Genomic DNA, 26,091 nt, shown 5'->3' with positions numbered 1-26,091 from the left:
CAGTGGCATGGACTTATATATACTACCAAATGTAAACTAGATAGCTAGTGGGAAGCAGCCACATAGCACAGGGAGATCAGCTCAGTGCTTTGTGACCACCTAGAGGGGTGGGATAGGGAGGGTGGGAGGGAGACGCAAGAGGGAGGAGATATGGGGATATATGTATACATAGAGCTGACTCACTTTGTTATACAGCAGAAACTAGCACAACACTGTAAAGCAATTATACTCCAATAAAGATTTTTTTTTTTTTAAAAAGAGTTGCTTCCATGCGCTATCCTCAGCCCCTACTAGACAGCATGTGATGGTTGTCACTGTTTCTCCATGGCACCCTCCAGACTGTGAGGACCTTTACTGCTCCTCGCATTTCTCTGAGTAACTTTGAGAAACCTTGAAGCTGTGGATGTGTTTATGGGCACTTTCCAATTATTTGGATTTTATTTTTATAACATAACAGCACAGACTTTCTAAAAGAAGAAGAAAGAAATGTTGGTGACGGTTTCCAGTTATGTAGCTCTTAGTATAATCAATTTGATGGGAGTAACTATCTTTTCTGCCTGTTTTTCCTCTTTCCTCCACCTGCAATAACACAGATGCTACCCAGGTGCAAGTCTTGTTTCCAGGATTGTCCTGGAGCTGGAACACACTGCCAGATGGAAAAAGATATTTGTAATATAGCACTGATGGTGCTGATGGCTATAATCAAAATATTATTGACTTCACATTAAATTCTTAGGTTTAAACACTCGGTAATTAAGTTTAAGAAATCCCACGCTCCCACGATGTGGTTGAATACCTGAATCAAATCTTCATCTCTAAAAGATGGTTTGGAAATAATGAATGGCTGTAAAATGTTTTCAGCCAATTATTAAAGCTTAAGCCTATTTGAAGGCACTTTCAACTATTTTCAGAAGACTTTTGTAATTGCCTCTTGCTGGTTAATTGCATTACTGAAGGAAACATTCATATTTAAATGTTTCAAATCCGTAATTAATCTACACACAAGTGGATTAGAAAAAGTCAACAGAGTAAATATATAGCTTAATAAACATCTTGAAGTTTTTCAAATGAGTACAAATCATTTTGTATATCCTCTAATATTTAGAGCGTACTACCCAATACCTTCTAATTTTACCATCTTGGCAATTCTGGGTCTCGGTAAATAGCTCCTTTTTCTCTTCTTTGTAAGTTAGAAACTCAGTCTCCAAATCTGTAAGTGGTTTGCTGAGGCTTTTACCTATGGGGTGTTATAGCTGGGAGCCAATCCAGGTCTTCTAAACAAGGGCCAGAACTGTTGATGACCTTATTTTCAAATATTTTAGATGATCCCACTTTGATGAGTTCCATATTTATTGACTGATATTTATATATGTAAAGGCATTGGCAAGGAAGAAAAGCCAGGCATCTTTGGGACAAGTAGGAATAAACATATTAGTAAACATTTTTTAAGGAACTGCTGATTTCTGAGTAGTAGGTTAGAGCAACATACAACTGGAAAAGTTTACCTCTATTGGAAAACACTGCTTTTTACTACAGATTTGTCCATTTTCATAACAGTTGGTAGTCTTCTGAGCCTACAATTATGTCAAGTGGAAGCATAACCCATAGGCTCTTTTAGATCAGGGACAATGGGTGTTCATTTTTTATTCCCCTCTGTACCTCGCACAGATGTCTGATCTATAATATTAAAAGCTTAGATTGGATCATTGTTATTCAAGCTGTATTCCATGGAGCACTAAGATTCTGCAGAGCTGTCTCAGGCCAATAAGAGTTTCACCTTATTTAACATAAGCCTTTCTTTTCTTTTTTTTTTTGTTATCCCAGTGATTGTAAAGCTCTTAAATACCAGGAAAAATCATATTGACAGTGGATTGCTATGTCTTCTAAATATTTCAGCAAATATTTTTACCGAAAAGTAGTTCTGGAAATTTAAAAAAAAATTCCCTGTTGAATTCAGAATTCTTTAAAAAATATACTGACCCCTTTCGAGTTCCACAGGGATGTTCCCAGAACAGTCACTCTTCAGAAACAGTTTCCCACAGGACTTTCTGGTTGTCACTCTTACTGATTTAAGTAGAGAGGAGCAAGCAAAACACCAGTCACACCTGAACAAAAATTCTTACTGTTTGGGAGTGTCGTAAAAGAACTGTATTCACCTTCTCTGCACCATCTCGGTGTGTCTGTGTGCTGCTCGATCAATGACTGTACCGTGTATTATTTGTGTACTGAATGCTTAGCACTATATTGAAACAGAGAAGGCAAAAGCCACGGTTCCCGTCCACAGATAAATGACTTAGGATAGTCACGTGCAGCACTTGTGAAACACTGGTCCGTGGAAATGTGGCTGCACCTTCATGTTCTCAACTATGGGATGGGTCAGCAGGGGGTTCAGGGCGCAAGCTGATACGTGTGACCGTAATGTATCCATCTCCTGATGCACTACGTTGATGCAAAGATGAAAATCTTTTGATTCTGACCCTTAATGTATTTGACCCCTAATACATTTCATTTTTATATGAGTTTGCTCTTTTTCTCCAAAGAAACTATAGCTCCTCGATGATAGTATGTGATCCTAGTACCCCAAGAGTTAGAAATATATATGACACATATTATATTTATTTATTTGTGATGATGGCAAATATAATTTTCCAGAGCAATGAGAGATCATTGAAAGCTGGAATCACCCTAGAGGCCTCCAGAATTTTCTTTCCTTCCTGCTAGATGCCTTTGACTCATCCCTTAAGATTGCAGTTAAATGCCAGTTTCTGTATAAAGGCTGCTCTGCTCCAGATTTCCGGAGCAGAATCACCTGCCTCTCCCATGCTCCCTACCCCATGCATTTTGTCTCTAATCCTTTGTTTTTACTAACAGAAGGGGTGAGATTTTCAAGAGGAGTAATCTTAACTTGCTCACTTTTGTATCACCTCCATAGTCACTTAACAAATGATAATTGAGTTGACCTAGATTTGCCTGGAAGGAGGCAGATTTGAGTAAAGATGCATGCGGAGAGTAGAGTATGATCTTGGAACTCATGAGATAATGAATATGAAAGTCTGAATAGAGTGGAAGATGCATGATGAGGAGAAAAAGGAAGACAAATGAGCTGCGGGAACCTGATTATGGAAGCCACTGAAAGCTGATCAGGGGTATTGGTCAACATTAAGGCAGAGCCATTAATAATATTGGAGGAATGAAATTAATGCAAGTGTGAGATTGAAAGGAGAGGATGATAACAGCCCCAAACAGCTCTGTCTGTGCTCTTGCCACCCACGAGTGACCTGAGAGTGAAGGAGAAAAGCTACTTGCTGACTTCTACAATAACACACATAATGGGACAGAGCAGAAATATGGACTTATTTTTACTTATAAATGGAGTGGTCAGATTGAAATACTAAATATCTTTTAAAAACAAAAAGAAAAAGAAGGGATGCCTTGGGAGGGTGGTGTGGGGTAGTCAGTAGTCACAGAAGAACAGATAGACGGACCTTAAAAATGGAAATTCTTTGGTAACCCCTCAAGATGTATTTGGCGCAGAAGACTAAGCAAGTAGATGCTGGAGTCTTATCCCCCTGGGAAACCTGTGCTGTGGTGGAGGTGGACTAATTAGGCTGCCCTCCCTTCAGGTCCACTGGCTTTATTTAACTAAAGTCCTTGCTCTGATTCTGTGGTTATCAGGCAGTATTCTCAGTGTGACTGGGGTGTCAGTGTGGATCTGCCAGTAGGAAGAGAGTGACTTATGTGTGTTGACATAGGGATTCCAGTACATGGACTGAATCCATTTATTGTTTTCAATTAGGGAATTGGAATTCTGGCGTTGTGCTTAAGTCACTAGAGTCCCCCATGAGATGAATCTCTTTTGGGTACAGAACTAGGTGTCTGATCCTACAAAGTCATCCTTCAGGAGGCAGACTGCTAGCTTTCCTGGGGTGACTTAACGCCCCTGGCTGTTGCAAGCCTCATTTTTCTGTTTCAGACTCTTATAATATAGACTGTAGAGTGGGGAACCCACGGTCAGGGACATCTCTAAAACGCTGAAGGAAAAGAAGCTTGAGGGGATAGACGAGGAAGAACGTTTCAAAGAACTAAGAGGCTGGAGGTGAGCATGCAGACCTGAAGGACAGAGCCGCCACTGGTCCATAAGGCCCCTTTGTGCGTATTATTGTTTACAAAGGAGGGGAAGTGCTTATCCTGGAAAGTGAGGGCCTCGGGGCACGCCCTCCGCAGCTGCACTAGGCAGCTCTGCGAACAGCAAAGCACACAGCCTGGAGTCCAGAGACCTGCCCAGCGCCTGGGCTGCATAATTTGCAGATGATGGTGTTCTGTTTGGGGACAGGAAAACTAGGACTTCGCTTTCCCCACAGCCAAATCTCTCATGGCTGGTTAATTTCCATTCTTCAGTGTCTTGAAATGGTCACCCTGCACCCAACCCTGAATTATCTAAGATAAGCACCCTAGACTAGAGAAACCTCCAAGTCCCCTACAACTGGAATCTGGGAGAAAAGAATGTGTCCATTTCCCAGGATGGCCCCTCATTTCCAGCTTCAGGGATCCCCGCCCCCCGTTCACACTGTTTTCTCCAGCTGATAAGGAGCGGAGGTGGGTGATTTGGCACTGACTGATTTGGGACCACCCACAACATATTCTGGGAAGCGATATAAGTGCCCGGAGCCACAGTTATGCAGCTGTCATCTCGATTTTATTAACATGCTAATAGAATTAAAATGGCACCAGCATTAAACACGCTATTATAAATGAGTGAACGACTCTGGATATGAATATATCCTCAAGGCCAATAATGAAATACTAAGCACTGTCACCTTCGTGCTTCAAAACAAGTCACAAATATTGCAAGCATGAAGTATACACGGGCAGGGTGAGCCATCAATTACGGGAAACAGAGCTGCTGACGGTAAAGAATAGAGTTAAGTCAGAAGCTGAAATTGGAAGACCTTGAAATCATGGCTTGATAACGAGCTAGTTATCTACAGGCTTGGTTGACATCCTAAGTGGGTGGATGTAATTTTGGGAGTGTCCCTCCTCCCGCCCATCACCACCCAGTTACATCAGGAGTCGCCATATTTCTTTGGGTTTTTTTCCCCCAGCTTTACTGAAATATAAATGGCACATAATAAGTTTTAGGTGTACAGCGTGATGATCTGCTACACGTATAAATTGTGAAATGATTACCGTAAGGTTTGTTTAATGCCACCGTCGCCTCACATAATTACTTTTTTGTGTGTGTGGTGAGATCTGCCTATTTCTGATAGAGATTCTCCTGATACCTTTTCCTCCCCGACTATGAAGGAGGTTTAAGTGCACAATGATGTGTTCATTTCATAACTGCTTTTTTTTTTTTGACAACTAGATTTTGGAAATTCTGTACAAGCTAGGTGGCAGTTATAAAAGCAAGTTCTTGAATCCAGGTTTATAAATAGCAAAGACATACACTAATTTCTCAGAAAGTCGTGGTTGTAATATGTGCAAGCATTGCTGTTTATCTAATAAAACCCACCATGTTATTCCAAGAATAGCATTTATCACATTTTCAGTCTTTATGTTCTAGAAAGTCATGTCAAAACAATGTTTGGTTCAATGAGTAGTTTTAAAACTTATTTAAAGTCGTGCTACAAGTCAGGGGAAAGTATGGAATAGGGTCCAGAAAATAACCGGCTTGCACGTGAGTCCACACAACAGATTTTTATTTCATTTCAATGAAGATGAAAATTGTGACAAACATATCTTGCTGCTCTGGTGTCTGCTTGTGTGATACTAGAGTATTAATGTGTAATTTGTAAATAAAGGTTTATGGAGCAAGAAATTGTTTGTAAATTCAGCAGATAAAACTGCTGGGAAAATGTGATTAGTATTATTTGTTTTTCCACAGTTAACTAGTAGGTAATTTTATAAAAGTGTTATAAAATAATAGGCAGTTATTTTGTGAATAAGTCTATTCCCAGAAAAAAATGAGTTGTGTACTTCTAACTTTATTATACCTAGGTTAGATTTATTCTAGTTTGGGGGTTATCACTGGAACACTTCTCCCATGAATCAAGTACTACATAGCAACTGTCACCTGTGAAGAAAAAAAAAGATAATTTTTAATTTTTTTTTTTTTTTTTTGCGGTACGCGGGCCTCTCCCTGTTGTGGCCTCTCCCGTTGCAGAGCACAGGCTCCGGATGCGCAGGCTCAGCGGCCATGGCTCACGGGCCCAGCCGCTCCGCTGCATGTGGGATCCTCCTGGACCGGGGCACGAACCCGTGTCCCCTGCATTGGCAGGCGGACTCTCAACCACTGCGCCACCAGGGAAGCCCCAAACTGATATTTTTAAAAGGTGTATATATTAAGTGAAAATTAAACTGTATACTCAGAATTTATTGTGCTATGAAAAGGGTGGTATAATAAAGAGAGAAAACGGTTTAAAGTCAGTTATGTGACTGGCATATGACCATATGCTTATGTGATTGCATTATTGGAAAGCTCCCCTATCAAAATATCAAGCCATCTCCATACATTTTTTATAAGCTTACACCTTCTTGTAAGAATTCTGAAAATTGCATTTTTACTCTGCTTTTACAAGAAAAGAAAGCCTATAGAATCATGTTGTATATAGTACACTTTTCAAAATAGAATGGCTTTCAGTGGAAATATCACAGTGGAAAAGGCAGTCCAGTAGAGAGAGAGGCAGTCTGTTAGTCCCTACAAAGAACTCTGTATTTACTGTAAAACAAGGTGGACATTTTAGAAAGAGGAAAGCATCTCAGGGAATGGCGAATAAAAAACCAGTGCCCAGTTCCCAATCCAAGCATACAATTCATGGTTTGCCTTAGAAAGTTTTATTTTTATGGATACATTTTTAGATAAACATCCAAATAAATGTTTAATTCTTGTAAAACATCATTAACAAAATACTTGAGGCCAAACTTGGTAGCATTTTTAAGAAGTGAGGCTTAGGGTTGAGTCATTGCTTTACCTGGAGACTGAAACCCCTCCTACCTGTGGCTACCCCATGGGGAGGCTGCCGTAAACACAGGACATGAATCTGCATCCATTTTTCACAGGGAGGAAAAGGCAAAATATTATTATGAATATTTTAATAAAGGAAAGTGACACAGGTGATGCTTAATCGACTTACTCGGTGTCAAAAGCAAATTCGAGGTAGAGATGGGCATACAGGCTGGGTTGCTTGCCTTCTAACTGGGTGTTTTATCATCTTGCTCCCTTCTTAGCATGTATAACGTCACAAAGACTAAAATATAAGTGTTTACAGTGTTTTTAAAAAATTCCAGTGAAACCATGAGATGCTTTGCTTCTGTGTCAATGTGAGAGTTGCCTAATTGGTATCACAGGTCACCCTGGTGACCCACGTCATGGTCCTCCGAGCCCTGTGAAAGCCCCTGCATGCCAGTGGGTCTAGGAACCGCTTCTACATAGCTTTTCATCATTTTCTATGAAGTTTAGTTTTGTGGGCTTTTTAAAAAATTTTGTAATTCATAATTCTTTATATTTTGTGACAATTTAACAGTTGATACACACTGCTATCTATTTTCCTCTTTCAGAGTTAAATATATTGTTGGTCACCAATTCTTTGAGAAAGACAAAAGGACTCAGAGAAGAGTGACATAAATGATTTATTACAGGGATTAAACTAAAAGCATATGACTTGAGTGTGAAATAAGATGAAGGCTGACAGATGATATCACCAAATACTATAAAATCTTAACATTTTATGGGAAGAGTGATGACAGAATTTTTTCCCTTCTTCTTTAGGGGAAATAAAAAGCAATAATTATTGTATTAGTCAAAGTCATAGATACATTGTTTTTGCAAAGAGTCATTCATTGGAAGATAGGAATCTCAGAGAGACTTCAATGTCTTGTCAGAAGGGAAGTGCTGGGTAACGGATCATGGGTCACTTTATGTCTGATTTTGATTTTTCTTGCATGCATTATAGCATCCTTAATGACTCTTTAAAAGGAAAAGACGCGTGAAATCTATTCAGATTCAAAATTATTGTTTTCTCAACTTCATGAATTTTGACATAAGGACATTTGAGTGCTATTCAGATTTCCACAGCATCATCAAATGAGAGGTTATTTTGTTTTTTACTAAGTAAACATTCCAAAAAATACTGTTATGAAAGAATTATGTGTGTCAAATTCCAACACTAGGCAGTTAGCCTGGGGGACATGAAAAAGACATCTGGAATATTCAGCTTCACATTTGCGAAGACTTGAGAGTCATACACTTAACACCATTCAGTAACAAACTCCAGGAATGTGCATGCACTGTCAAGTATTTTAACCTGATGGTGAGATGTGAGGTGAAACATACACTTTCCTGAGTCTCTGGAGACCAGGAGCACGAGTCCCGACTCTGTCACCAGCCAGCTGTTGGATTTGTCATACCACAGACCATATTTGTCTTTTGTAAATAACTAGTTGTTTTTGGACACTCAGTTCTGAAATTCTATGAAAAAAATTGAAGGATATTTTAACTGTTGGAAGTGGTGTGAAAGTTTTCTTGTGATTATCTTAAGAATGTTTACCCTTTAATGCCCTTAACAATTGGGTAACTGAAGGCTCTGGCATGAAGTGTAAGAGGACCAGAGAGCCACGCCAACATTCCTGGACCCGGTGGCTACTGTTTAATGAGCCGGGGTAATGGGGAAGGGGGGATTTCATAGTAGGAGAGAGGCAGACTTTATTTATGGATAATGGCACTTTGACATCACTTGATATTTGGTGTTAGGGTTTTAATCTTGCTACAATATATAGCACTGATTGTAGATGCAAGTGAAGTTAGAATTTACTTATTGGACATTGTGTGATCTAATTCTGATGTAATGACTGTAAGAACAAGGTGGTAAAGGTAAAAATATAAATGACAGATGTTTTTTAAAACCCTCAGTTTCCAGGACTCAATGATGAAGTGGATTGTAAATGAGATGAAGAAAGGCATGAGGATGGCTCTGAGGGTTGAGTTTGAACAGATGAGGGAGGTTTCACTGCTGTTGCGATCGGTAATAAAAACAGTTCGGGACTTAGCTGGAAATTCTAGCATTTCCTAAGAGAGGGTAACGATGTATAATGAGAACTGATGGGATTCCCTCTTTGGAAAAAACGTTTATGGAGAAATGTGTCTGTCTACCCTCCATTCTAAGTTTGTTCAGTAATGCTGAATGCATTCTGAAATTTTCCTAACTGCATATTTTTTATTGAAAGCTATTTTTAAATCCTCCCAAATTTTGTAAAAATCAGAAAAGTATTAAAATTCGAAAGGCATGCATTTATATTCATGATTTTGAAAGCCAGTTCACCTATTTTTTTATATGTGGACAAGCAGTGAATTTTGTATTTTCATAACACTTGGAAATCATTAGAAGCCTAATGGTTTATTTGAATCAAAGGCACTTACTAACAAATTAGAATTAAAATAAGCATCAATGGATCATAGTAAATAAATATATTCACTGTTTCTATTTTAACTTGTGTGCTTACTTAGGTGATACAGTAAGCAGAATTCACTATTCTATCCCTGTCTTCAAGGAGGTGAGGTTTTAGATGGAAAAGTAAACTATATGCACAAGAAAACATCGAAGACCAGAAGTTTAGTGGTAGGATTCACAGCAAATCCAGGGAGGAAGAAGAGAACTCAGGAGGAATAGCTAGAAGCCCCAGCAGGAATGCTCTGAACTTGACCCTCGAGGATGAGCATGGTTTGGAGGATGAGCAGTACTTGGGCACAGTTGGGCAGTCAGCCTGCATGCTGAGGCAGTGGTGGGTGACAGGACATGACAAGAATGATCTTGTCATGGGTGTGACAAGATGGGTATTGATGGGTATTTCCTGGGTCTTGTAGGCGATCCCGCCAGGAAGTTTCTTAGAAGGCCAGGCAGACCCTCAGCAGGAGGTGAGGAAGATGGGCACCAGCAGGTGAGGGTCAGGAGGGAGGTTTTTTGCAAGACATGGGTGAGTGGTTTGGGAGCAGTGGAAAGATGGAGTCAGAGATTATCTCCAGGAGTGGGGAGCGTGAGCATCTTTGAGAAGAGTGAGGAGGTAAGAAAGTGATGCCGATTGGGAAGACAGTGCATCCATGGGCTTTGTGGGCTCACAGAATCATCTGGCTGCACACTTGGCTTTCTTATGCATCTGGGCTTTGCTCCTGAACTCTCTGTGATGCTTAGCGCAGGTGAAGCTCCACAGCCCCTGTGGCGAAGTCCCAAGGAGCCCGTTCTGTCTCAGCCGGGCTTGGGGCTGCCCGGAGCTAAGTTAGGTAGCTCATGTTACTAGTGTCCCAGGAGAGAGCTGGGTGAGCACACGGGCTGGCAATGACAAGTCACAGTTAGGCTGATGGACGGCAGTCACGCACACAGACAGTCCTTGAAAGAATGACCTGTAGAAAACGAGGAACAGCATTCTTACCTCCTTCTGCTGTGATGGGCCAGCAGTTGTCTTGTTGTGGCTGTCACGTATTAGGAATTGATGCCCTCAACACGTTGTTTGAGGTGGAACATTCTAGCATGTGGTTTGACAATTACATTGCATTTGTTGTAGAATAATAAAAGTAACAACGTGTCAGTAATACCAGCAGCAATAAATCCAAGTACTATTGGTAATCCTTTATATTTATAGAGTGTACTTATGAAGGGCTCAAAGTGTTTTTGTAAATCTTTTACTTTTTCTTATAAAAATCTCCACAATATGGGGGCAGAAAGAAAGAAGCGTCACTCTGTATAGTGAGCACTTGGAAACTGAAAAGGACAGGCTAAGGGACGTGAATCCGAGGATGGACTGAGTCTAGGACGGTATTTTGCAAGTATTTCCCCTGATCCTCCATCCTCTCCAACTGGTCCTCACGTCCCGGGCCACTGGCCATCTGATTACGATGTTCTCAGCCTCTCTCCAGTGGGGATCCTTTCATTCATCACTCACTCACCTTCTTCCCCTTGGGGTCTTTAGACATCAGCCAGTAGGGGTGACTTTGCCTTCCTCCCAGACTTTTTTTTTGTGCCATGAGTAGAAACACAAACTAAAGAGAGGAAAGAACAGTCCTTGGGGAATCAGGACTCTTGTCAAATGTTGCCTCCAGTATAATCTCTTGGGGATTAGTGTGAGGTTCATTTGGTGTGGGTAAACTTGACATGTTTCTTGATCCAATGTGGAAAATTTTCTGCGGAAAATAAAATGTAACAGTTATTTTATGAGTGAAGAATCATGAAGCCGCCCATGGGACTTTTCAAAATGATTTTCATTCCTTTTTCGGCTAAATCAAGTGACCCTTCCTTAGCGGATGAGAAGAGACTGGGTACCTCGTCTTCTGTAGTTTGTCAGGATGTGTCTTAGTTCCCCCATTCCTGTCTCAGTGAGAACGGCTGGAGGACCCCGGGGTGGGCACATCCGGTGCTGGGGGGAGTTCCTCCTGGAACGGAGACCGAGTAGCGGGAGAGGGAGGGACCGCTTCAAAAGCTGCAGAGGGAACACCCTCTGTAGCGGGAATCGTCATCTTGATTCTGTGCTTATTCAACTGCTTGACGTGTGTGCTTGACTTTCTCTGTGCTGCCACCATTTATTTCGGTTGTGACAAACTCTCCAGTCTGTCTTGCTTAGGATCTTGTGATTTTCTAAGATTATTTCCAGGATTAAGAGAGAGAGCGTAGATGAAAGTGCCTGACATACTGAGTGGTGCAGAGCAGGTGTTCTGTACGTGCTGCTTCCCTCCCCTTCAGGTTCATGTCCATCTTCATGGAGACACACATCTGAAGTCAGGGCCCAGTCCGTTCATTTGGTTCCTAAGCAAATAGTAGACGCTGAGATCCACGGGCGAAAATAGTAAATGAGCATCAGCTTGTATTTCTCTATTAAAGTAAAAAAAAGTATGATGTCGATCTGGATATTGCCATATAAAAACAAATAAATGCAAACATAGACATCATAGAGTTTGAGACACTGGACATTAAAATTATATGTTATACTACTAGTAAATGACTGTTTTAAAAATAACTTATTGATGTGTTCCTAATTGTCCTCCTCCAATTTTCCCATCATTTCATTTAATGGATTTAGTTTTTCTTAAGCGATATGGAAAAAAATCTGAAAGTTTTTCTATGGGTAAAATAATATTATAAATCAATTTGACAGGAATGCTCAAGTTTCTTTTAAAAATCATCATTGAAAGTGTCTTATTGTTAAAAATATGCAAATATATTACAATATATTTCAATTATGGTACTTATGATAGATACACGTAGAAGTTTCTCATTTCCCACCTTGTTCTAGTTATTGGCTCTACTTATATTGATATTTAATTTCATAAGCTATCAAAACCTATATTCAATCTGGTTTTAATTTCTACCCTGTTTTGCTATCAGGTTACATCAAATTATATAATTATATATTGTAAAGGATTTCAGTTCTTCTTAACTTTGCATTTGGCCCTGAAGATCCTTCAGGACTATAAACTAAAATTTAAAGAATCAACAATAGTTAATCAAATGCTTAAAATAGTTAAGGTACTTTAAGCAATTTGTGATTTTCAAAGTTTAGAGTAAAAACATGTTGAGTTTTATTTTTTAGACATATTATCCCTGTACAAAAACAAACAAAGAACACAGACCTTTAAAGAGAAGTTACTTTTTAAATTCTGCTGCAAAAAAGAAAAATGAAAAACTACCACTCTGTCTTGCAATATGTTCCGACAATAATTGAATTACATTCTTTGTAATTAAATGTGACGTACAGTTGGCCGAACTCATTTCATTGTACTTCAGGGTGTCCCTTTATGTAAATGGTTGTCTGTATGCATGTCTATCTGTTTTTGTCAGTAAAACTGAAAGAAGTGTCCACCTTTGAGTGGGACATGTTGTTTGTGGTCACCTGGTGTCCCTTGGAGAGTACAGGTGGCTCATTTAGAAGCAGCCATATGTTATGTGGGTGGCTGCCTGTGAATGGGCTGCCCTGTACTGGCATCCTGCTTTCACAGAAACCTCAGGAAGCACGGGAGTCTCCAGCTCTGTGAGCAGTTCCGCACCCGAAACGTCGATGTTTGTCCATTCCGTTCTCCTTAAGCACTTGTTGGTGTGAGAGTATCGCTGCCGATGGAGCTCTGAGCCTTGAGGGCCAGGCTCTGCCTGCACATGCAACCACAGTGCAGTGTCGTGTGAGACTTACCACATAGTAAGTGCTTAACAAGCGTGTGTTCAATTAATGACTGGGTGTCCCTTTAAGATGTATGATATTAACTGTTGTTTTTCTTCCTGTACAGATTGTGAGCTCCTGGTGGGGCAGGACTGAGGTTAATTAATTTTTTATCTTCAGCACCTAGTAGAATGCATGACACACAGTAGGCACTTTATATATGCATGTCAACTAGGTGATTTAATTAATGAATTAAGGTTGTAGGTCAGAAGACAAGATGCTCCAGATTTATGTTCCTAACTATATTAGTGAAATTATCTCATTTTTTTCACTTTATGCCTATTAACGTAGTGGGTTAAAAATTATATTGAGAAATTACACTCTCCAACACATTTTATCCGTAAAAAAGTAATATTACTAGACTAAGCTACTGTTTATAATTTACTACCTTCATCATCAGGTAGGAATCATGATTAAAAATACGTTTTAGGAGAAGAGTATTAATAGCTTACATTTACAATCAGAGTAGCGGTATTTATGTCAACATGAAAACATTTTTGCTTAAAACTAAAATGTGTAAAGGACATGGATCATCTGAACAGATTCAGTAGTTGTGCCAGACAAACATTAGTATTTATCAGATAACTTGAGGCTCATTCTGTTTGGTGAAAGGAGCCATCCTTATAAAACTTTACAGATGTTCCTGTTAAAAAATATTCTGTGCATGTCCTACTATTATTAACCTCCAATATAAAAAGAAGTGAACACAACAGAACAGAAATAATTAAGAAAAAGTAGAAAAACTAATAAAGAATAGGGGCCCAGGACAACAGAGAACAGAAATATGCATTTGTTAGGATTATGTCCATGTTGACTCATATTTTATGTATTTCTATTGCTTGGATACTCATCACAATCTGTTGTTATTTGTTATTATATCTGATTCCTGTGTTGGACAGTAAGCTCTCTAAGGCCTGGTACCTTCTTGTTCTTGTCTCAAAATTTTGCAAATCTTGTTTGTTTTTAATTATTTCATGGAAGAAGTTGTTGATGAAGGATTTTCTTGTTTTCCTGGATAAATTCACTGGATCTGTAATGAGACGACACCAATGTTACAAGTTGATGATGTTGATTCTTCTGTTTTCTGCCTGACATGCAAGCCCTACCTCTCTCGTACCAGCTCGTTCCCTCTCTTGTCTTCTCTCTTCACAGACCATCTCTCTGCAGCCTCCAGTCACCTCTCAAGCTCCCTCCACCTGATAAAGTGTTTGCAAGCTTCACACACACACATAATCTTACCTCATCCACTACCATGTATCCCCTGCTACAACCTACCTTTCAGCACTAAATATCTTTTTGTTTTCCTGCCTTTTTTTCTCACTCCAATCCATACTCTGTAGGACTACTGATTATCTCTCTGAAGTGCAGATACATTTGCGTGACTTTCTGTGCAGCTGCCCTGGCTTCTCCACGACCCTGTTACATACTGACTCGGTCTCAACTCCCTGGGCTCCAATCCAGCCCTTTCCCTTCTCGCCCATATCCACTCTGTCTTCTCTTCAGTCCTATTCCCACTCCACCTCCACATGCTTAAAACGAAGCTTCAGCAAATACAGATGCTCCCAGAAATTGTTCTGCACTCCAAGATACACCACATTCTTCCGAACTCCCATGCATCTGTGAAGACTTTACCTGGAGTTTCTCCCTCTAGTTTTATCACTCCCGACACCGACTAGGCTTCTGGACCAGCTCAGGTCTTATCCCAACACTCCTGCTTCCTTTGGTGCCCCTCTCAACCTTCACAGGAACCTCTACTGTAACATCTATTCTTTTTAAAATACTTATTTTCCTATCTGTGTAATTAACTAGACTATGGAAGATAAGGGGCCATGTTTCATTCAGTACTTCTCACAACATCTAATAAAGCCCCAGAAGTGATACTAAATGTGTCTGGAAATTTGGACAATGCTCTGATTATATGTTCTTACCATAGTGTGTGTTAGAATAATATTCACCCTTTGGATGTGTTTAAAAACTGATTCAGAGTAAAATGCCTTCATCCATCCATTTTCGTGCAGATGCCTCATCCTGATCTTGCCCCAAGTTCCCTGAACCATCAGCTTTAAATGTCCTCTACACGGACCAATAGGTGTGTATAGTGTTAAAGATCTGTGAGAAGGTGAATACTACGAATTCTTCCAGGAAGCCTTCTCAGAACTGGTGTTAACAATTGGAACCACTGGGTAGCTCTACTCAAACTCAGAGTATAGTCAACATTAAAGATTTGTTTTGGAATTATATAATATATTCAGAATTACACAACATTTCAAGATGGACTCCTGGAATTCCTCGCTGTGATTACCTTGCTTTATGATATCTTAGTGACATGTGTGATAAAAACCAACATGGTTCCAGAAAAAATAGATAATTTCTTTGGTTATATGATTCTCATTCTGGACTTTTACAGGGTTTTGTTTTGTCTAGTTTTGTTTTTCACTCTGAAGCTCAGAAGTTCTGAGCTCTTTTAAGCTTTTCCGTTTAAAAATTACCACCATCCTTATGATTAATGCTATTTGGGTAAAATTCAGAGTGTCTTTCCACAGGGGTGGCTGACATAATCACAAAATAATAGCAGCAGTAATAAAACTTAGCACGTGGGGAAAAGAAATGGGTTAAATGAAAAAAAAAAGCTGAACAAAAAAACCCAATTTGAAATCAATAACAGACATGGCTAAACAAACAGCACAGATATATAATTTAATAGATAATAATTTAAAAATCACACACACACACACACAAATACTTCACCCAGAATTTCATTCTTAAATAATGAGAGTTGCATTTAAAAACATGAATTAATCAAATACTTCATGAAATTCCCTGTTAATGAACTTCTCACGTGAACCACAAAAATTAGTTTTAGCAGTGCTCTCCTCCCGAATACAATTTTTTCTAGGTAACTGCAAATAAAGGAAGTTAATAAAAAGGAATTTTTAACAGTTCTTCTTTTACTGAATGAAAATGAGCTGCTGTTGCTGTTTTTGCATATGGCAACCTTTCTTAGATTACTAACTTTTAATTTTTTTACAAAGAAGTACATTATTCAAGTTGAATTAGGTCTTAGGTAAAGTTATGAGATAATGTTTCTATAAGCATGCAAGGCTTTATCAGTGGTTCATAGGAGAAGATATCAGAGATTCTTAAATGATAAGGATTCTTTGTCAGTCGTGTACTCAAAGCTCACCTGAGCATGAAGGTAATTTCTCAAGAGTCCCTCGGATGGAGGACGAAGAGTTCACATGACTGCGACCCTCACGGTTCATCTTGGGTGTATGAAGTGGATTAAATCTACAGCAGCTTCTTTTCAAACATAAGTGCTTGATTTTGAAGATAAGAACTAGTCCAGACACTTGAGAGTTAAGTGGAAGTCTCTTATAAAACTAATATTTTGTTAGACTTTAAAGAGATATAGGATTTAATCCTTAAAAACATTAAGACTGGGTAATTACCGCAAAAGAGATGGAGTAATAATTTTCATCTGCCTGATGTTGGGAGCTTGTTTTGACTAGAACATTTTGTTCAGAGCATCTTTGCTGCTTATGTGACTACGAAGAAATCAGTGGAAAACAGAAAGAACTAGAATTACTAAATCGTTTCAAGCAACAATTGCAATTCTTAATAGGTAACGTTTTGAAACAAATAACTTGATTTAATCTTCTTAACGTTTCTATGGCTTAAAGAAAATACAGAAAATAGGTATTTATACACTGATTTGTGGCAGGCTACTGGCTTCAAGATAAAAAAGGATAACTTCTCTATATTTTTAAACCATTATTCTATAGCAGGCTTAAGAGTGATCATTTTAAAGTCTTTTAGATTCAGGGACTTCCCTGATAGCGCTGTGGTTAAGAATCCGCCTGCCAACGCAGGGGAAATGGTTTCAATCCCTGGTCCGGGAAGATCCCACATGCTGCAGAGCAACTAAGCCCATGTGCCACAACTACTGAGTCTGTGCTCTAGAGCCCATGAGCCACAGCTACTGAAGCCCACATGCCACAACTACCGAAGCCCACCCACCTAGAGCCGTGCTCTGCAACAAGAGAAGCCACTGCAATGAGAAGCCTGCGCACCACAACAAAGAGTAGCCCCCGCTTGCTACAACTAGAGTAAAGCCTGCACTCAGCAACGAAGACCCAATGCAGTCAAAAATAAATAAATAAAATAAATAAATTAAAAAAATATTTTTTTTAATTTAAAGTCTTTTAGATTCAAGTTAAAGTGGAAGTATCTCTTATTTGGAGGACTATCTTTGTAGATCTAAATATAAATCTAAGAAAATAATTTTTGAGATTTTTTAATAACTACAGAAAAATATTTTTCCTGAAAGGGACACAAAATCAACAGCACAAAACTTTATATTGTCATTGAAGAACTCTGCTGTTATACATCAATTCAACTTATTTCACCAATGTTTAAAAGCAGCGTTGAAATTTTTAAGAGACAATGATAATATTACACCCTAACCACATAGCAAGCAGAGCTCAATTGAAATGACTGTCATTCAGTTTGTGAAGAGAGAGGCTGCAGAGGGGCTGTGTATCTACTGCGTGTGGACAGACTGAGTCCAAGCATCAAACTGGTTCACTGCACAAGCAACAAGAAACAAATTTGGGGTTTCTAGAGCTCCTGCTCTAATCCTTTCAAGATGTTGATTGAATGCTTCCTCTAGGAATAAATGTCTATGATACTGCCTGTAACTGTGCATGAATTATTAAACCCTGTCAGAAGTTTTGAACAAACAAAGCTCCCTTCACTGAGTTGGAAAACTAAACTTGGGAATATCAAAATAATAAATAAAGATAATACACACTTTTCAAGTTTCTGACAAGAAGAGGAATATATTGGGCTTCCCTGGTGGCGCAGTTGTTGAGAGTCCGCCTGCCGATGCAGGGGACACGGGTTCGTGCCCCAGTCCGGGAAGATCCCACATGCCGCAGAGCGGCTGGGCCCGTGAGCCACGGCCACTGAGCCTGTGCGTCCAGAGCCTGTGCTCCACAACGGGAGAGGCCACAACAGTGAGAGGCCCACATACTGCAAAAAAAGAAAAAAAAAAAAAAAAAGAACAGGAATATATTGCATATAATGACTTTAGGTAGGTCTAGAAGCTTCAGGCACTTAGGAATCAAGTGTAGGACTTTTTACAAAATAACATATTTCACGATATTGTCAAGGACTTAACTGATCTTTTGAAAAAACAATAAATGGAATCATAAGAAAAACAGGACAGCTGGTAGTGGGAAGAGTAACTGCCCTTTCAAAAATAGCTTGGCTCATAGCTCAGGGAGATCAGCTCAGTGCTTTATGACCACCTAGAGGGGTGGGTTAGGGAGGGTGGGAGGGAGATGCAAGAAAGAGGAGATATGGGGGGATATATGTATATGTATAGCTGATTCATTTTACTGTAAAGCAGAAACTAACACACCATTGTAAAGCAATTATACTCCAGTAAAGATGTTAAAAAAAAAAATAGCTTGGCTCAACTCTGCATGATGAGGTCTGGTTTAGAAAACAAAATCTTTCAAGACTGAGTGATAGAAAAAGCAATAAAACAGATATTTTTATAATAATTCAACACAAAGTTTAGCAGTCATTTTTATTGGTACATCTGTGTTTACTTGTTCGTTTTTCAATGTTTCTTCCTTCCTTCCTCCAAAAAGGTTTTAATGCAGGTTTTGGGGCAGAGGAAAACGGTTCTTCAAGCTAATTTTAATATAAGATTTGGGGGTTTTAGAACTTTGATAACTTGTTTGTTGGAAAACTTTAAAAGCCATGCTCTCTGAACTTAGAGGGAAAGTCTGGATAACCTTTAAGCATGAGTGTTTATCTGTGAAGTGGATGGCTAATGAGACAGCACGTAAATCGCCAGGAAAGTCAATGTCATTACTTTATCTTTTATAGGCATCAATCTCCAGGGAGGACAGTCTTTCATAACAAACTCTTCTGTGTAACCAGGAAATAATTCACTGTCAGAATAAAAGGTCTCTGGCAAGTCAGCTGGACCATTTCTTTGTCCACCCCTTAATCATCCTCAGAAGTTCTGTGTGTTTCAAAGTTTAGTCTTAAAAAATTAGATGGAATATTGCCGACTTTTCAGAAGTGAGTCTCAGCTTTCACCAAAAACTGAGAAATTATCAATATCTTTTAAAGTTATTTACGTCTAGCTTTCACAATCTAATCCTGGATTTTAAACATCTCCATTTCCAAAATAGGTATTTATTCAACAAGCATTTTATAAACTTAAAAAATCCAGGTTTCAGGTGCTCCTAGAAAAATCAGAAGCTTGGGTCAGAGGGAGTGTGAATTTCAGCAGGACAGCAGGTCGTCACTGTCTCCTGGGCTGCTGTCCTGCACGGCCTTGCTCTGCGTTGGTAAGACCTGCATGGCCCCATTAGCACTTGAGCTTGGCACCTCTCATGTAGGTTTTACTTCACCCAGGTTTCTGTCACAGGGGTACAAACAAAAGGGATAGATGTTTGACTCTTTCTGTTCATAATTTTGAGACATGGATTTTGTCTCCTGCATATGTCCAATTTTATGCACCACTGACACTTGATACTCAGATACCTAATTTGACTTCCAAATGGTGAAACAGTTTGAAACATTGGTTATTATTACCATTGTTAGTGGAGCCCTACTCCAGCCATCACTCCAGCTTGTCATTCTGCTCCAGCCAGCAGTGGCTTCCGGTCCTTGTCACCATGGGCAGTGGTGCTTTCAAAAGCACTGCTCTGATGCTGTCTCTTCCAAGCCCCAAACCAAGTAAAGCAGTAACAACAAAGACTTGCTTCCTCTTTCCGTTCTGTACAAAGAAAAGCTAGGGCTAAATAACCTGCAGTCTGCAGCACGTGAGCAAGGGTGGTTGTCCTAAGCAAGTTCAGAAGCTCGCTTCCTTTCCCGGTGGTGCTGGGACTATGCGTCAGACTAGCCTTGTCAGATATTTGCATGAGCCCTGAAACCCTATGTGACTGGGGCCCTTCCCCTTAATTCCGATCCCCTTCGTGGTAATTTAAAATATCCTTGTTTCGTGCTGAAATTGACATACTGTTACGCACTTTCCTTCTGGGCATCTTTTTTTTAAAAATATATTTAAAAATTATTTTAAAATTAATTTTATTTATTTTTGGCTGCATTGGGTCTTCGTTGCTGTGCGCTGGCTTTCTCTAGTTGCGGCGAGCAGGGCCTGCTCTTCATAGCGGTGTGAGGGCTTCTCATTGCGGTGGCATCTCTTGTTGTGGAGCACGTGCTCTAGGCACATGGGCTTCAGTAGTTGTGGCATGTGGGCTCAGTAATTGTGGCTCGCAGGCTCTAGAGTGCAGGCTCAGTAGTTGTGGCTCACGGGCTTAGCTGGTCTGCGGCATGTGGGATCTTCCCAGACCAGAGATCGAACCCGTGTCCGCTGCATTGGCAGGCGGATTCTTAACCACTGCGCCACCAGGGAAATCCCTCCTTCTGGGCATCTTGAATTACAACTATTTGCATTTCTTAAATAGATAAACAGAGAGTTCTTGTAAAGGCACAATAGGTAAAGACTGACATTTTATAGAAGGAAACTGTAAAGAGGGAAACTTTTCTTGGCAACTGTATGTAAATTACCAAATGTGTACTCATTTCCCTCCCATATACAAACCTGAAGAACTCAATCTTGATTATGTAGATATTATGAGGGTAGATGATAGTGTGAATTTAAAGGTATATCTTCCTCAATGGAAAGCACTCAGAATGCAAATTTGACAGGCAGACTTAGCAAAATCACACGTTCATTTTTTAAAATTTTATTTATTTATTTTTGTGAAAAGGAAAATGTCAAAGTTAGGTGGAAATAGATGTGATCCCATGTGGTCCCTCAAGTTTCCAGCTCTACTTTTTTAAATGGTCAAAATTTGCATCATGATATGAGGAGAGAGATTTGTTAGTGTAGAGCTGTCTTCACAGATGGCCTTAAATTATTGCCTCATGCAAAAGCAATGTACGGTTCTCAGTAACGCAGAGGCTAAATCTTCATTTCTATCATCTGTTTCTTTGAGTCTCAGAGCTTAGCTTGATGAAGTCATTACCATGATTTATTCTGGGGTTTCTGCTGTACACGGAGGGACTTAGGAGTCTCTCACCCTGGACCTTGGGACCACGGCAGGTGGGACAGAGAGCCCGGCTCCCATGAGCAGAAAGGACTTGTTAACTTCCCGAGAAGCTTGAGATCTGGGAGTTTTAGAGGAAGTGGGCCTGGGGGCGGGGGCTCGAGTGAGCACAGGCAGTAAAGACCCTGATGAGCACCAGGTGGCAGTGAGGGGTGGCCCTGCTGGAAGGTCCCAGGTGTGACAAAGAGGGGATGTGGACACAGGAAAGGCATACATGAAGCTCACTGGAGAATCCAGAAGGCTGGCTGGACATATGGATTACCTGATGACAGTTTGGAACTCTTTAGAATCTCCTTGTGTTACTCAAAGTGGGGTCTAGCTGCTCGCCACTTGAAGGCTAATCCTCGAGAGGCAAGATTGGTGGAAAGGAAAGTTTGCTTTATTCCAGAGGCTGGTAACTGGGGGAGAAGGTGGACTTGTATCCAAAGGCTGACTGCCCCGTGACAACCAGCGGGCAAGAGCTTTTATAGGTGGAGGGAGGGAGCTATGTGCAGAAACAGCACAGTCAGCTCCGACTGCCATCTTGAAATTGGTCATGATCAGCGTCATCTTGACTGTTTTAAGTAGTTAGTTTTCAGTTCCAGGGTCAGTTTGTTAACATTTCTTTGAGGCCAGTTCTCAGAATTGTGGCAGCTTGTGTCATGGCTGCAGTCTGGTCATGATGTAGTTAACTTCTTCCACCTGGTAGGGGTTTCAGTATCTACATAACAGCTCAAAGGATATGACTCTGAATATTATCTATAGCCCTTGAGGAGGAACTAAAGGTCCTTGAATTTGCTTAATGACTAAACTGTTATTATTTTGTCCTGTTTGAATGCTTTCCTTTCTTTCTGCATTTTCTCACTTCTCCGATTAAACTTTTTCTTTGGCTAAAGTTTTCTACAGACAAAAGGCAGGTGGAGGCCATGGTCCTGCTCAGTTTCACTTGTAAGTATATCAATAGATAGGAACAAATAAAGTGATCGAACCCCAAGAAACAACCAATGGTTAACAGATAAACCCAATCAAGACTCACATGTATTTCCCCATTTTTAAATTCAGAGTCTTCTCTTTCTTTCTACACTTCAAGGGACATTTGACAACCTGGTCTATTTCATCGATATTTTAACGCCAATATAGACGCCACTGTTACATTTTTCTACTAATTCCTTCCTTCTTTTCTCATAGGTTTTGACCTAGTAAAATGTGAGGATCCGGGGATCCCTAACTATGGCTACAGGATCCGGGATGAAGGCCACTTCACGGACACGGTGGTTCTGTACAGCTGTAACCCAGGCTACGCCATGCACGGCGGCAACACTCTGACCTGTCTGAGTGGTGACCGGAGAGTGTGGGACAGACCGCTGCCCTCCTGTGTAGGTGAGTTACTTACAAGTGCACAATGAGAGGTGGAGGCCCACGCATGTGCTCTGACTTAGTTCTTACAGAGGAAGGGGGAAGGATTTCCACTGCTCTCTCTCCAGTATGGGTTTTTATGTATTCCTAATATTTGTGTGAGTGTGTGTGTTTGTTTTCTTTCTTTTTTTAGGTAGGAAAGACAGATCTCCTAGTACTATTTTATTGAGGCTATCTGCACAGAATTATTATTAGAAATATAACACAGTGTTTCACTGTTTTATTCTCTTGACTTTGCACAGAGGATACTACCTTTCTATCAAGATAATGCTAGGGAACAAGTAAAGGAAAGCAATGACAGGGACAAACAGATGGCTGTGATTGTTTTCCTGTGTGTAAAACACAGACGTGATGGTTTGGGCTTTTAAAGGTAGTTACAGGAAGCCTCTAATGCCTGGAGTAAACTTCCCTGTGTTTCTGTATCCCTTTCAGCGGAATGTGGCGGTCAGATCCACGCTGCCACTTCAGGACGCATCTTGTCTCCTGGCTACCCCGCTCCATACGACAACAACCTCCACTGCACCTGGGTTGTAGAGGCGGACCCGGGAAAGACCATCAGGTACTTGTTTTATTGGGTTTCAGTGATTTGAGAATAGAAGCATGGCTCCTATTCTTGTAGTGGAGATAGTGGTACATCCATTATTACCCACTATTAGATTTAAGTTTCTGAGTTAAAGAAGAAAATGTAAACACATGGCCAAGGTTTTTGTTGGTTTGCATGCTCACTTTGGTATTCCTTTGAAAATTTGTGTTAAGCCATCCATAGTAAAGATAAAAAAAGTAAGTACCTCAGTTAGCTTTGGCTGCGTAACAAGTGGGCCCCCGAAACTTAGTTGCTGCAAACGATGATTTATGTGCTCATGTCTTTGTGGGTTGCCCAGGCAGTTCTGGTTGGTTGGGGTGGGTGGTCTAGGAGGGCCTCATGCAGGTTTGGGGGGCTCAGCTGGATGGTTAAAGGCTGGGGTCTCTCCACTCCAGGTTCTGTTCCTTCAGGAAACTAATGATGGTAGAAGGTTCCTCGAAGCAAGAGACGGAGACTTTGCAAACTTTTGCTTGCATCACATTTGCTGATGTGCCATCTGCCAAAGCAGGTCTCAGGGGCAAGATAAGGTTTGAAGAAATATAATCCACCCCTTAACGGGAAGAGAATCAGTTATATTGAACAGGTTCTGCATATAGAGGTGGAAGAGGTGTGTGATTATTTTATGATATTCCAAAGTAAGTTTGAAGGAGACCAAGAAAGTATTCCAATCTAAAGTTACACGTATAACAGAAAATCATGAAAAATCTCAGATAATTGTGCAAACATTTCAACAGAAAGTATTACTCTATTTCAGTCGATAGTCCTAAATGATGGTAATTTTTTTAATTAACAAGTAAACCAACAAAAAGTAAAATTCTCCATGTGCCAGTCAAAAGGCTGTGTCAAAACCACAGTATGGTAAAGCAAAAAGTAATTTCAAAATAAGCTGTTCTTTAATTATAGATCTTGATGAACAAGGAGAGAATGTACATTCTTTAGTCATGCCTCATAAAATCCCCTTTCTCCTCCCATTAACTCTCCTCTTTCATTGTATTCTTTTGAAATCTCCCCGGAAAGTTAATTTTTTAAAAAACTCTGTACCCCACCTCCCAGCAGCCTTAATCCACGTGCCTCTGTTCCTTTTCCTCTTCCCTGTGTTATTGCACTGACCAAAGACTAAAAGAATCCAGGCAACTCAACTCTGAAATATGTGAAGAAGCTGAAAGAGACAGGTGCAAAGCAGAAACCTCTTTCTGGGGCAAGTGGATACATAAAAACATTTATGAACTAGTGGGTTTTGTCCTTATTCACAAAAGGTTTGCCCAGCAAACTTAGTAAATTTATCATATTGCAACTTTATAACTTAGTAAAAAAGTGAAACGGGACAAGGAGGAGTGAGGCGACCTGCTGATTCCATTCAGTGTTGCTGTTTCTCATCAGGTGACTTCCATCCTCCCTGAAATTCACCAGACTTTCTTGAAGTTTGATCACATTTACATCTTGGGAGTGAGTTAAACTGACATGGCACAAACTATTACCACTTTCAAACCCTCCAAAAGAAATAGTCTTACTATATACAAGGAGCAAGGGAAGGAATTTAAAGCATGTAAATATTGCAAAAAACATTATTTTATAATAACTCATTTAAAAATTAACTTGTGTCATTAAGAAAAATGATTAATTAGGTAGTTATGGATCCATTGGGACACAAATAAGGCATATTTGAGGAACAGAATTTAAGAGTCTGTATTCTTCATAAAAATCAACATAGTCACTTATCCAGTGAACTAAATAGAATTAAATACTACTTCTTAACTTTGAATTCCTGAACACTTGATCTGAATAATCCAAAAGCCATTACACTGAATTTGATTGTGAAAAATCCTAGGAATCATCTGTGATTCATAAAATGACTTTACATAAACAGGATATATTTCCTTTTAGGCTGATTTCAAAAGTTTCTATTTCTGACACATCTCCTTGTGATTTGTTTCCCAAGAATTGGAAAGAGCACTTGTTCCCCTAATGCAAACCAAGTGATGAATTCACTCTTTGCAGGTGAATGTAATGCTTCATTAACATTTTAGTAAGAACAGAGAAAAGAAATTAATAAAGAATGAGTTGAAGTAATAAAAAATGTACAGCTTTTGCATTGAACTGACTTTGTCATTTAACCGTTAATGTTCTAGGAAAAAAAAAGACGTTGCCTATACCACTTTATTGTTTGGGGAATTTTTTTCTTCTTGTAGGTATCTTTCAAGTTACTCAATTTGTAAACAGATCTTTTTCATTTAAGGCATAAAGCCCTTCATAATAAGGAAGTTAAGAAGCAAACATCAGTACTTGTAATTAATTTACTCCATCGGTATTCAACCTCATCCCAAAATGTTTCTGGTGATTTCTCTTCATTAAGAAAATATGTACTATTTTTAGTATGGCAATTTGGAAAATAACATACTTAAAAGTACATAATATACAATTTTAGGCTTAAAGTGGTACTGATGCTAAGAAAAATAGGGCTTGGTCTTAGTTTAGATATTCTTTAGCTTAGTTTACTGAATTATTTCATTGGTATCATAGCCAGTATTTTATCTACATCGTTTGCTTGAAAATGAGGAATACATCAGTCATATAAACATGAGCCCAGGGTTTAATTTAAGTATTAAAAATTCTTAATATAAATGGAATTCATTACTATACATTCTATTATGATTTCTTTAAATGTCAGTGTTTTTCACTGTCATAGAATAAATAAGGAACAAGATCTTGGAAATTATAAAAGGTCTAGTTTCAACACTTCAGGCCAGTTATTACTGGGCCTATTTTGATTTCTTGGAGGTCCAA

The 26,091-nt window shown here is 39.6% G+C and overlaps 1 protein-coding gene across 1 annotated transcript in view; it reads left to right on the top strand.

Annotated features, from left to right (window-relative positions):
• CSMD1 (CUB and Sushi multiple domains 1) overlaps window positions 1-26,091 on the top strand; it is a gene marked incomplete at its 3' end in the record, with an annotated part of 609,346 nt that overhangs the window by 343,069 nt on the left and 240,186 nt on the right. The window contains exons 20-21 of the mRNA XM_079909493.1: window positions 22,497-22,688; window positions 23,157-23,283. Coding sequence (XP_079765619.1) covers window positions 22,497-22,688; window positions 23,157-23,283 — 319 coding nt within the window. The remainder of the gene's footprint in view (window positions 1-22,496; window positions 22,689-23,156; window positions 23,284-26,091) is intronic.

This window comes from Stenella coeruleoalba (assembly GCF_951394435.1).
Source record: "Stenella coeruleoalba genome assembly, chromosome: 21".
In the NCBI taxonomy this organism is placed as follows: domain Eukaryota; kingdom Metazoa; phylum Chordata; class Mammalia; order Artiodactyla; family Delphinidae; genus Stenella; species Stenella coeruleoalba.
This window is presented reverse-complemented; position numbering and strand designations above follow the sequence as displayed.